The sequence below is a fragment of the Myotis nattereri genome (assembly GCF_964212035.1).
Source record: "Myotis nattereri genome assembly, chromosome: 18".
Taxonomy (NCBI): domain Eukaryota; kingdom Metazoa; phylum Chordata; class Mammalia; order Chiroptera; family Vespertilionidae; genus Myotis; species Myotis nattereri.
This window is the reverse complement of record NC_138093.1, coordinates 18,827,807-18,841,372: the sequence shown is the minus strand read 5'-3', so window position 1 is coordinate 18,841,372 and position 13,566 is coordinate 18,827,807. Positions and strand designations below refer to the sequence as shown.

Genomic DNA, 13,566 nt, shown 5'->3' with positions numbered 1-13,566 from the left:
TGCAAGCACCTCTAAGGGAAAGCCGCCCTCGAGTTCCGAGTTCTGCCTGCTGCCAGACAGTCCAGTTTCTCCCCGTATGAGTCCTGGGTCCCCAGAGACTTCCGGGAACCTGAGTTCAGAGCAGTCGGGAGCTTGTGACTCCCTCCCGATTCAAAAAGACAGCCGCGTCCTCAGGTGCCAACCCCTTTCCGCGCACGCGAGCCTCCGTACCTCTGCACTTTACTTCCGCAGCTCCTCTGAGTCTTAGTGTGCTTTTCTTTCCTTCTAGTTGTAGAATTTCCACTCAGCCAGCCTTCCTGTAGGTCTGAATGATGTCCGTTTTGTCTTTTCGTTGTATTTTTGAAGTTGTTGTGGGAGGCAGCAATCTCCCGGTGTTTACCTATGCCGCCATCTTAGTTTCTCCATTTTATTTCTTCTTCGCATCTTATCCTTTTCACTCCATTGAGTCAACCTCAGGACAAGAAATTTTTCAAGATATGAATTATTACTGTTAAAGAGATTTAAGTAAAAAAGTTATTACCATATAGAACATAACTATATAGAACATTCAAAATAGTCTTAATACTCTTTTTTACCTGGAATGTTATTGAAAGAAACATTGAAGGGGCGGGTTGGCAAAACTTGAGGGCTTGGTACATATTTGCTTACATATTGATATGATCTAATGAGGAAGAAGATGATCAAACCTCAAAACTCCAGCTTGATTCCTTGAAAGACACTGAGATACTTCCTTTCTGACTTCTGCTAACAAAATGTAAAGGCTAAACATCATTCTTCACTTGTTGTATATGTTTTATATTCTATAAAAATCTGTTGTGACAAATCAAATAACCACCATTACCTTGTTTCAGCATGATGTTCTAAGAAATTCCTGCTTTTTCTGTGTTGTTATTCATAGACCCATTTCCTATTCTTTTCTTTTTCCCCCCTTTCTTTAGTTATTGGATGAAGAATTGAAGGTAGCTGGGAAATATAAAGGAAATGATTATAGCCAATACTCTCCCTGGTCATGTGACACCATCGGCTCCTACATTGGAACCAAAGATGCAAAACCCAAAGATGCTGTGGCAGCAGGGAGTGTGGAAATGATGGTATGTGTAATAACTAAGCCATAATTAATATAAGCCAAGATAACCAAGTAAATTATCCCCTGTTATAGTACAGATACATAATTGAGCTTTGCTTAAGTGTTTCAGGCCATATTATATACTATGCAATTGAATTATATTTAAACTATACTTTTTTGTTTGTTTTTTGGGGAGTAAATAAAAATATTTTAATACTTACCTAGACAAAGAAGAACATTTGTTATATTTCTGTACATCTAGCAGTTAACCCAACAACAGTTTAGAAACAAAATTAAATTATTTTGCATAATTAATCAAGATCCTGGATTTCTTGTCCAAGAAATTATAACTCTTCTACAACATTGAAGTTTAAGCAACAAAGTGGAATCTAGTGAACAATAGTAGTATTTGAGTCAGATTTGCAGCTACTTAACCTCAAGTGAGCTGTGGTATACTGAAATGTTATACTTACGCTATTTTTTTCTAAACAAAAAAATAATGTAACACCAGTGTACCCAAGCTTAATATTATCAGTATTTTATCCTAATTACTTCTTTATTAAAAAAATAAATAAAACTTCACAAAAGTAGTTAAATCCTCCTGTATATACTTGCCTAATCTTGCCTAATCTCTTGTTTCCCCTCCCTCCTTCCCTGGAGGTAACCTCTATCCTGAATTATCATTGTATAGATAATTTTATACTTCTTAAACCATTTTGTTTTGCATGTTTATAGACCTTATATATTATATACTTCAATTTGCATTTTCACTCAGCAATGTTTTGTTTTTTTGTTTTTTGTTTTTTTTTAATATATTTTATTGATTTTTTACAGAGAGGAAGGGAGAGAGATAGAGAGTTAGAAACATCGATCAGCTGCCTCCTGCACATCTCCTACTGGGGATGTGCCCGCAACCCAGGTACATGCCCTTGACCGGAATCGAACCCGGGACCTTCCAGTCCCCAGGCCGACGCTCTATCCACTGAGCCAAACCAGCTTTGGCTCAGCAGTGTTTTTGAGATGTATCCAAATTTATACCTGTAGTTCAAGTTCATTCATTTTAACTGCTTTTATCCTATACCATTGGATAACTGAAATCCAACAATAAATATATATATGAATTATTTCTTTTTCTGTTGGATGTTTAGGCTATTTTTTTTTTTTTATTTAGGCTATTTTTTATCTTTTACTATTATGTGCACTACTACAGTGAACATTTCTGTGTATGTCTTCTTGTGCACATGCGTGGAAATTATGCTTAGAGAACGGTATTGCTGGGTTAAAGGTATGCCTTGACTATTCTTTAACATTTGCCCTTATTAACTGTAACAACGGTTTCGTAGACAAATATTTGTCCAGTTGGTTAAAAGAAGACCAGTTGTCTTAATAGAAAAGGGAGACTTAGATGCTAATACTGCTATAAATGAGTAAAGTGATACCTATAGTATAAATATAATTAGATGCCAGAGGGAGGCAGGAAGGGAGGGAATGAGATAGACAGATAGAAAGGGATGTAGAGGAAGAAGAAGCAAAATATAAACCTTTTGTTTTTCTATGGTGTGATTGGGGACATGTTTTTCGGCCATAGAAAACTGTCTAAGAACAGGAATGAGATGAGGAGGCAGAGATAACAGAAACCCTTGCTTTGTATCTGGCTTTCAGAAAGGGTTATTATAGTAAAGTAACAAATATTAGCAAAAAAAACCTCATTTCCTTAGATCAGTAAATAAAAAAGTTTGCCAACCTAACCTAGATGTAATTGAAAATCTCTTAGCTGTTTCTCAGACATGAATGTCCAAAAAAATTACCTAAAGTTCTGTTAAAGTGCAGGTTCAAGTTGAGAAAGACTGGGGTGGGACCTGAGAGTCTGCATTTCTAATATTTTCCAATCGCTGCTGCTGCTGCTCCCACACTATATACTTTCAGTAGCAATGGTCTACAATTAGATTTCCATTTCTATTTATTTCAATACTTATTTCTTTCTGACTGGAATCCCTTTGAAGATTCTGTGGTGGCACTTACATTTTTAAACAGTGTTTTTCTACCTACTGAGTTCTGAAATTAGCTGATTGGGTCATGATGGGTCTTTAAAGAAATGAATTAGAATAACAATATAAATACCAGAGTACATTTCATTTAGTAAGGGTAAATATTTGTCATGAAATTACATTTGAATGTATATATGAGCTGACTCATGATATCTATATACAGTGGGGCCTTGACTTACGAGTGTCCCGACTAACGAGTTTTTCAAGATACGAGCCGTCTCTCGGCCGATTTTTTGCTTTGAGTTGCAAGCTAAAATTTGGGTTACGAGCCAGCTTCAGATACCCCACCGCTAGTTGGCGCAGTGAACGTCACAGTGAACATCTCACTCGTTCACTGTTGATTTGACATATGAGTAATTTGAGTTACGACCTCCGTCACGGAACGAATTAAACTCATAAGTCAAGGCCCCACTGTATATAAAAAGCCTAAGCGACTGTTCTACTGTGCAACCGGTAGGTATGATGCGCAATGACCACCAGGGGGCAGATGCTCCGACCAGTAGCTATGATATGCACACTAACCACTAGGGCAGTGATGGCAAACTTACGACATGCATGTCAGAGGTGACACGGGAACTCATTTTTTTGGTTGATTTTTCTTTGTTAAATGGCATTTAAATATATAAAATAAATATCAAAAATATAAATCTTTGTTTTACTGTGGTTGCAAATATCAAAAAATTTCTATATGTGACACAGCACCAGAGTTAAATGAGGGTTTTTCAAAATGCTGACACGCCAAGCTCAAAAGTTTCGCCATCACTGCACTAGGGGGCAAACGCTCAACGCAGAAGCTGCAGTGACTTGGCAGTTGCAGTTCTCAGGTGATGGACCTGCAACCAGAGAGGAGGGAGCCTGATTCCAGGGTGCATCACCCAAGAACTGCCCTCTCACAATCCGGGACCCCTCGGGGGATGTCAAGAGCTGGTTTTGGCCCAATCCCCACAGGCCGAGGGACCCTACCAGTGCACGAATCTGTGCACCGGGCCTCTAGTAAAATATAATATTGTGGAATGATCAAAGGTTTAAAAAGTGATGTTTTATATGACAACCAACCAAAGGCAACTAATGATTTTAATCTTAGCAGTAAGGATACTGTACTCTTTTTCAACCTAATTACAGTTAGAGGAAATTATATTAGAGACCTAAGTGTGGGGTGGATTTCTCATTTTACTTATCAGAATGTGGAGAGTAAAGGAATGAGAGACCAGCGGTTGGATCATCAGAGAAGAGCAACAGAAACCAGTGATGATGACCTCATCCCATTTGGAGACCGACCAACAGTATCTCGGTTTGGTGCCATCTCTCGAACTTCCAAAACAATATATCAGGGTGCTGGCCCAATGCAGGCTATGGCACCTCAGGGAGCTCCCACAAAATCTATTAATATTTCAGGTAAGAACTTCCCGGGTAATCTCATCTAGAGGGTTCACAGACATGACCCCCCAGCACCCTCCCTACTACTCTCTTACTGTCAGTGCTTCCCATAATCTTCCAAGACAATCTGTCTTCAAACTTTTCCTTGGAATTATCCCTGTAGAAAGGTAATTATCACCCAGGCAATTCTAGGGGTATAAACTAAAATTGAATGTCTTATATGAAGATTGCCTAGTTTTTTAATAGCTTCATTACTCTTTATTAAAATAATGCGTTCTCATTTTTTTTTAATTGAAGCAAAAGAAAAAAATTGCCAAGACTGATGTTTCATTGGGGGAAAAACAGACATCAGTGCCCTGTTATTATACTGGGAGACATCTTTCCAGATAGCTGTGTACATACCATGCCTATGCCTTTTAGACCATGAACAGTGGTCGGCAAACTCATTAGTCAACAGAGCCAAATATCAACAGTACAACGATTGAAATTTCTTTTGAGAGCCAAATTTTTTAAACTTAAACTATATAGGTAGGTACATTGTTATTATCTTAATTAGGGTACTCCTAAGGCTTAGGAAGAGCCACACTCAAGGGGCCAAAGAGCTGCATGTAGCTTGCGAGCCGCAGTTTGCCGACCACGGCCCTAGGAGAATCAAATCTGTGGACTGTGTTGCTCTACAGTGAGTTACTCTTCTCTTACAGATTACAGTCCATATGGAACCCATGGTGGCTGGGGAGGTTCTCCCTACTCACCTCATCAAAACATACCTTCTCAGGGACACTTCAGTGAAAGGTATGAGTCATTCTTTTTACTTTTACAAACCTTTAAAATTATTCAACTTCTCTTATTTTGTTTTTCTAGTTACTATTTTTTAAAAGCAAACATTGTAATTTGTTCCATGCTTTCTTTCCCACCAAAGGGAGAGAATATCCATGTCAGAAGTGGCCAGTCATGGCAAACCCCTTCCATCTGCTGACAGGGAACAGCTACGACTAGAATTGCAGCAGCTAAACCATCAAATTAGCCAACAGACCCAGCTACGTGGACTAGAGGTACCAGCCTATAGATATTTTTTTACTCCAGTTTTTGAAGAGTGCTCAAAGATTTTAGGAGGATCTTTTGAAGTACCACTTTAACAGTTACTAGTATATAGGTGTCCTTTCTTCAAAGAATTGAAGCACTTAGAGTTTAGTTCTGGGACGGTGCAAAAATTATTATTTTATTACTTGAGGATAGAAGACAGGTTATCTAAATTTTCACAATAGATATTTATCAACATGTGCTTTAACTTAAAATTGGTTTTTAATTTCTTATATTTCTTTAACTTTTTAAAATTTGTCTTATATTCTTTAAGTCCCAGCATTTATTTATACATATTTTAAAAATAGAAGCTTAGATCTTTGACTTTTAAAAATAGCCTCTGTATAATAATAGCACCTTCATCAATACAGTTCTTTTAGTTTATAAGTTATCAGATGTTATTATTACCCTTTTGTAGTTGAAGTTTTTTAGTTTTACAGAGATTGAAACATGAGCCCAGGTCTTCAAACTCCAAATTCAGTGTTGCTGCTGATTTATGGTTTTATCTTAGTTGAAATTTCTAGACCCATTTTCTGTCCCAAAAGAATATCACCATCATTTGGAAGCTTATCACATATTTAACTCAACTGTGGTTAAAGGTCCTTCCTTGCCATTAGTGAGATTTCATTGAAATTAAAGGATTTACTTCAGAAAAATGTAAATAAAAAGGGGGAAGAATGTACATTTAATGTTGACTTCTTTAAGAGCTACTTATACCTAAGATCAAATTACTATTCACTAAGTTTAAATCCTCTATGTTTTTATTTTCACATAGTACTCAAAGAAAGAGACAGTATCTTACAGTTGCACCATTTTTATTGCAAATACCTGAGTGATAAGCTGCTTTTGGCTGTGGTCTAAAATCGGGCCTGGCCTTTCTGTGCATGGTGTGAAATGTGTTGAATTGTGTATGTGCTTGGCTTCATGCACTAGGCTGTTAGTAACAGGCTGGTGTTGCAGAGGGAGGTGAACACCCTGGCAGCTCAGTCACAGCCACCACCACCACCTCCAAAATGGCCTGGAATGATCTCAAGTGAGCAGTTGAGCTTGGAACTGCACCAGGTGGAAAGGGAAATCGGGAAGAGAACCCGGGAACTGAGTTTGGTGAGTGTTGCGGTGGGAAAAGAAAGGGAAGGTAAAAGGAAAACGTCCGTCATGGAACTCATAGCTCTAGAGTTGTAGAATCACCCAGAACTGTAGAATCATCACCCCAAGGCACTCCAAGGAGTAATAAATGCTTAGAATAAGTCTCATGAAGATGGGCTTTCATCCTATTTTATCATTCCTCTCCTCATTCCCTTTTGATTTGACTGTGTTCTTTGTGTTGGGATTCTGCATTACAAAAAAACGTTTAGGGAAAACAAGGCAGGTACTTGGAAGTTACTACATTTCTGTTAAACATTGCTGATTAAGGAAGCAGTGGGAGTGTGTTGTTTGTGATTTTGCTGATATTGTCATGTTATATAAAGATGTACTACATGTTACCAAATAGCATTCTAGTTTTCATAGCCCTTGTTATTGATGATCTGGCTTTTCTTATGGGATACAATCTACACACCCTTTCCTGTGGCATTATATCCATGGATGTGCTTAGGCTTTGCTTCATAGTGTACTAACGTCCATTTCGGTAAATTTTGAATCTTAGGGGATTGAACCAGTCCCCCAGCTTGCATGTAACTGACTTTGTTGTTGTGTAGCTTTCACATTTTTTCTAAGCAAATAAATGGGGTAGTTTTTCTGTTTTCATTAAGTAGATTATAGATAGATTTTATATTTGGCTTGCTTTTTCTAAGTCCTCATTTATGTGAGATATTTCCATGTTAACTTGAGGCATTCTCCCCCTTATTGTTCAGCTTGGGTAGTGAACAATTGGATTGTACTCTATTGTGTATGTCTCTCTTTTAGTCTGCCTGTTTCTTTAGTCATTTTACAAAACTATGTGATTTCTGGATCATCAGTTTCTATTATCTCTGTTTGATCTCTCTTCCATTAGCACCATTAAATAGAAGCTAATTGAATTTATTTCCTTCTCTCAAGGAGAACCAGTGTTCTCTGGATATGAAAAGCAAATTGAATACAAGTAAGCAAGCAGAAAATGGACAACCAGAACCACAAGCTAAGGTTCCAGCCGAGGATCTTACATTGACATTCAGGTAAAGAGTCATTTGCATAGTCATATATTACACAGTCATGACAGAAATACCCCAATGATTTGATTTTTTTTTTAAATGTTTTTATTTATTTATTTATTTATTTTAAATATATTTTATTGACTTTATACAGAGAGGAAGGGAGAGAGATAGAGAGTTAGAAACATCGATGGGAGAGAAACATCGATCAGCCGCCTCCTGCACATCTCCTACTGGGGATGTGCCCGCAACCCAGGTACATGCCCTTGACCGGAATCGAACCTGGGACCTTTCAGTCCGCAGGCCGACGCTCTATCCACTGAGCCAAACCGGTTTTGGCATGATTTGATTTTTAAAGTGTCATTGTTCTGTATACATTGAGAAAGAATATTTTCACATAAATTTAGGAGTCTAAAATTTTATTTTAGAACAGATCCAAAATTGAATTATCTGTTAAGACTGGTTACATTTCCTTCTTTCCCTTGCTTTTTAATTTATTTGAAAAAACAATGTTTACATTTTGATGTATACCTTTCTAGTCTTTTTAAAAAAGTGTGGGCATTTAGCTTCTTTCAAAACCCACCCACCATTCCATCTCCCTGGTTTTTAATTTGTTCTATTCATGTCATCTAATAATAATTCTACAGGTTTGGAAGGATACCTGTCAGATATTGTGAACCACCCTGCAGTAAACGATATTGAAGTTAATTCTTTTTTTAATTAATAAATCTTTATTGTTCAGATTATTACAGATGTTCCTCTTTTTCCCCCCCCATAGCTCCCCTCCACCTGATTCCCACCACACCCCATGCCCTTACCCCCTGCCATTGCCCTCATCCATAGGTGTAAGATTTTTGTCCAGTCTCTTCCCGTACCCCCCAAGCTCCTTCCCCCCAAGAATTGTCAGTCCAATCCCTTTCTATGCCCCTGCTTCTGTTATATTCACCAGTTTATTCTGACTTAATTTTTAGGTTCACTTGTTGATAGATATTTATTTGTTGTCACTTTGTTGTTCATAATTTTTATCTGTACCTTTTTCTTCTTCTTCCTCTTCTTAAAGAATATCCTTCAGCATTTCACATAATCCTGGTTTGGTGGTGATGAACTCCTTTAGGTTTTTCTTGTCTGTGAAGCTCTTTATCTGACCTTCAATTCTACACGATAGCTTTGCTGGGTAGACTCTACCCGGTAGAGTAATCTTGGTTGTAGGTTCTTGGTATTCATCACTTTGAATATTTCTTGCCACTCCCTTCTGGCCTGCATGGTTTCTGTTGAGAAATCAGCTGACAGTCGTATGGGTACTCCCTTGTAGGTAACTTAACTGTTTTTCTCTTGCTGCTTTTAAGATTCTCTCTTTGTCTTTAGCCCTTGGCATTTTAATTATGATGTGTCTTGGTGTGGTCCTCTTTGGATTCCTCTTATTTGGGGTTCTCTTCACTCCCTGGACTTGTAAATCTATTTCTTTCATCAGGTAGGGGAAATTTTCTGTCATGATTTCTTCTAATAGGCTTTTAGTATCTTGCTCTCTCTCTTCTGGCACCCCGATAATTCGGATGTTGGTACATTTGAAGTTGTCCCAGAGGCTCCTTACACTATCTTCGTATTTTTGGATTCTTTTTTCGTTTTGCTTTTCCAGATGGGTGTTTTTTGCTTCTTTGTATTTCAAATCTTTGACTTGATTCTTGGGATCCTCTAGTCTGTTGTTGGATCTCTGTTTATTTTTTTTAATTTCAGTCAGTGTATGTTTAATTTCTGACTAGTCCTTTTCCATGTTTTTGGCATTCTCATTAAGATCCTTAAAGGTCTCACTAAGTTCCTCGGAGGTTCGTAGAAGATTCTTGAGTAGCCTTATAACTGTGGTTTTGAACTCTTATGTCCTCCATTAGTTTGCTTTCCTCCATTTCTTTCATTTGTGACATGTTTCTTTGTCTCTGCATTTTTGGCTGACTGCGAGGACCCGCTGTGTCTACAGTGGAAGAACTGCTGTGCTGGAGACACCCTTATGGGGTAGGACTTGCTTCAGTGGGGCTTTGGTGCTCAGTGAGTCTGCTTCTTGAGTGTGTCCCTTATGGATGTGAGGAGTTGAAATCTGGTATCTGACCAGGCGTACCCTGGCTCCTGGATCTCCAAGTCGACCACTGTGTGAGTCCACCCAGCAGGAGCTACAGCGATATCAGCAGATTTCTCCTCTTTGTTTGGGGTTTGGAAGTTTTGGAGCTCTGTGACCCAGCTGCAATTTGTTAGGTTAGGCTGCAAAAGGGCAGGCAGTTCCCTTGCCCTGCTGTGCACAGGTTGGATGGGGATGTAAATTGAGTGGGGCGGGTTCTCAGAGAATCACCAGGGCGGAGCAAACAGCAATGGCTGTCATCAGCCATCTTTGCGACTCCCCGTCTCTGTGTCCCGAGTCCCACACCCCCACAGCAACAATGATTCCTGCGAGCAGCTCTGCGAGAAAGCCACTCCCGCTTTCTGACCCGCTGCAAGACAGTCCAGTTTCTCCCCGTAGGATTCTGGGTCCCCAGAGTTTCGCCGTAAATGAGTTCAGTGCATTCGAGAGTCTGTATCCGCTTCCGATTGAAAAAAATCATGCACCAGGTGCAGCCTCCTGGTGCGCATCTTTGTACCTCTGTTCTTGGTGCCTCTGCACCTCCTACCTGGTCTCAATACGCTTTTTTCTTTCCTTCTAGTTGTAGAACTTCCACTTGGCCAGCTTTCCCGTGGTTCTGGATGATAGCTGCTTTGTCTTATAGTTGTAGTTTTAATGTTGTTGTGGGGGGCAGCACATACAGGTTTATACCTTATACCGCCTTCTTGGTTCTTCCTGAAGTTAATTCTTTGTACATCTTTAAGTATTCCCTTAGAACATTTTGAGACTGTTGATACATAGTCCTGAGTTGCCCTCCTGACAATATATAACAACTAGAAGCCCAGTGCACAAATTTGTGCACCAGTGGGGTCCCTCAGCCTGGATGGTGATCTGAGCCAAACAGGGCCGGCTGGCCAAGGGGAGGGACTGTGGGAGGTTGGCTGTGGGAGCGCACTGACCACCGGAGGCAGCTCCTGCATTGAGCGTCTGCCTCCTGGTAGTCAGCATGTCATCATAGCAACTGGTCGAGCAGTTGACCGGTCATAATGGTCACTTAGGCTTTTACATATATAGATAACTGCTAATGCCTTGTCACTTTCACGCTCAGAGTTTGGCTATTTAAACCCATGCATTGTTTTTCTTAAAGGCCATATTATAAATATTTAAAATTATGTGTTTTATAGTCTCTGTCAAAACTCTCAATTCTGCCATTATAGTGTGAAAGCAGCCATAGACACTATGTAAACAAACAGGCAGGCTATGTTCCAATGAAACTTTATTTACAAAAACTGGCAGCAGCTAGCCTTAGTTTGAGAACCTCTGTGCTAAAGCATGGATATAGAGCTGTAAATTAAAGTTTGAAAGCCATTCCTAGTCTTCATACTACTGAAAGAACAGTCCTGTTGATTTTATTCTACTAAATAATCATTTTATCTCCTATTTAAAAATTCCAACTCTTTCTTTTTTTTTTTTAATGTTAACAGTGATGTGCCGAATGGGTCAGCCTTGACACAAGAGAATATCAGCCTCCTATCAAACAAGACCAGCTCTCTGAACCTATCAGAGGACCCTGAAGGAGGAGGAGACAACAATGACTCCCAGAGATCAGGAGTTACACCCAGTTCTGCTCCCTAAAATATGAGGAGTTCTGCTCCGAATCAATTTGTAGGACGTAGGGTAGCAGAACGATAACTTCTAAACTTCTTCTCTGAGAGTGGTCAGAGAAGTCCAGGGAAAGCACCGGAGGCAATGTGCACAAACACCACTACTAAAAACAAACCCTGCACATAGATCACATTAATGCATTTTTTAATTTAAAGAAAAAGAAAATTAGCAGTATCTGCAAGCAATTCAGATTAAATTTGTTTTTGTTCTGTGAATGAACTTTATTTTAATAACTTTGGACGCCTTGGATCCAGGGCTTTAAAAAAAAGAAGATATTATATATACACTCTGTTTGATTAATTGTATGATCTTAATGAAGTAGGTTTTTCTTGTATTTTGGTATTATTACATACCCAGTGTATAATTCTTGCCTTGCAATCCTTTCCCACTATCACAACCCCATAAATTAAAACAGACAAAAAGCACCAGCCTTTCTGAGAATTCTCTGGTGCCTGATAAACAAAAAGACAGTAACAGACCAGTTAGAAAATGTGCAGCAAACCAAGGTTTCTGAGAACTGTCATTTGGAAGCCATGATTATCCTTTCCTCTCTGGGTCACTGCCTTCATGTGTTAAGTATGTTTCCTATGTTGTTCAAACGTATTTTTGTTCAGGGGGGTTTCATTTCTTGTTTTGTTTTTAACTTTTCAGAGATAATTGCCAGACAAGTCTTGAAGTCCTCATGTTCATGTCATGGAACCCTTTCATTCTCTTAACGTAATCTGAAAGCAGAGCCAGTGTTCAGATTGTTGGTTAGATTTGTATGGAGATTATTTTAAGAATGAACTCTAATTTGTCAGCACTGGAAATACTTGGTTAGTGTATAACCTACTTTGAGCTGACGGTTGGAAATTTGGACCTGTGCTTTTCTAAATTGAACTTCGGATGAAATCAGAGAATGCTAAAAAACCAGCACAGCACAGTCAACCATGTTTTAAAACTGCAATACTTGAATTCAAGTTAAAATGGACAGAGCCACATTATTTCACTGAATTCTTTTATTTTACCCTCAAAACCCAAAAATATAAAATAAAATCCCTAAATACTGGTGCCCCTGGCTTTCAGAGGTTTGCCTGGATCCTGGGAATAGTTTCTGAATTGATCAGTTGTTGGTGTTCAGAATCATTAGCACAAGTAGGTAGAAGTACCTACAGGTTAATTTCCAGAGACTTGGTTTTACAATACTGAAAAGATTCTCCATGAAAATGTTAAAAAGAATAAAGAAGAATTTGGTTAGTTCTGCTGCACATATTCTGATGGCCCATGTCTGTACTGAACTAAGACCCTATAAACCATGCTAGGTGGGGATTATTGGATATAGTCACTCTCCCCATCCCTCTGTTTGCCTGATTTTTTATAATTTCCCTTTCTGGATTATACTACTAAAACAGAAAGCACTGGTTATGTAATGTTACTGCATTGCTTTGGTTGGGTAAAAGCAAGAGTTTGTATTTTTCTTGTTTCTTATTTTCTTAACCCTTAACTCCTTCTGAGGTCATAACCTCAGTCTAAGCTCTGTGTCCATCATAATGTTAACAAATTGTGGGGAGGGGGGTAATTCAGTCCTGCCATTGCCTACCAGTAGGAGAGTCCAAACAGAACACTCTTTTGAGTAGCGATTATTTAATTTGCCCAGTCAAGGCACCGTGTTTATATACTATTTCACATTGAATTTGATTATGCCCTACAGACCTGGCTGGTCAAGGATTTGATATACACATATTGGCTTGGGATTCGAGCTTTCTTTTTTATTTAAATAAAAATTTATATATATTATATATATATATACATATATACATAGCTATATCTGTATATATATTGGGTATGTTTTAAGGATTTTTTCGCATGAGCGCAGCTGTTGCGATAAAATGACTGATTGGGAGGTAGAAGCACTGAATGAAGATGAGGCATTTTTTTCATTTGAAATCCATATTCTTTTTTGTTAATATACTTTTGTGCTTTTTTTGTTTTGCTTAAAACCCTCTTATATTTATTCTTTAAGTGTTTATTGTTTTTTGGGAGAAGGAGAGAAACTGTGTGTCTGACAGAACCCCAATACTTTTCATTTTTCTATATAGACAACCATAAAAGGCAACATTCTTGGCCTGCAACCTT

The 13,566-nt window shown here is 38.5% G+C and overlaps 1 protein-coding gene across 1 annotated transcript in view; it reads left to right on the top strand.

Annotated features, from left to right (window-relative positions):
- Window positions 1–12,864, top strand: part of RC3H1 (ring finger and CCCH-type domains 1) — a 61,031-nt gene extending 48,167 nt beyond the window's left edge. Inside the window, exons 14-20 of the mRNA XM_081111873.1 lie at window positions 939–1,091; window positions 4,296–4,509; window positions 5,193–5,283; window positions 5,411–5,543; window positions 6,505–6,675; window positions 7,609–7,724; window positions 11,271–12,864. Coding sequence (XP_080967999.1) covers window positions 939–1,091; window positions 4,296–4,509; window positions 5,193–5,283; window positions 5,411–5,543; window positions 6,505–6,675; window positions 7,609–7,724; window positions 11,271–11,421 — 1,029 coding nt within the window. The 3' untranslated portion in view covers window positions 11,422–12,864. The remainder of the gene's footprint in view (window positions 1–938; window positions 1,092–4,295; window positions 4,510–5,192; window positions 5,284–5,410; window positions 5,544–6,504; window positions 6,676–7,608; window positions 7,725–11,270) is intronic.
- The last annotated feature ends 702 nt before the right edge of the window (window positions 12,865–13,566 follow it).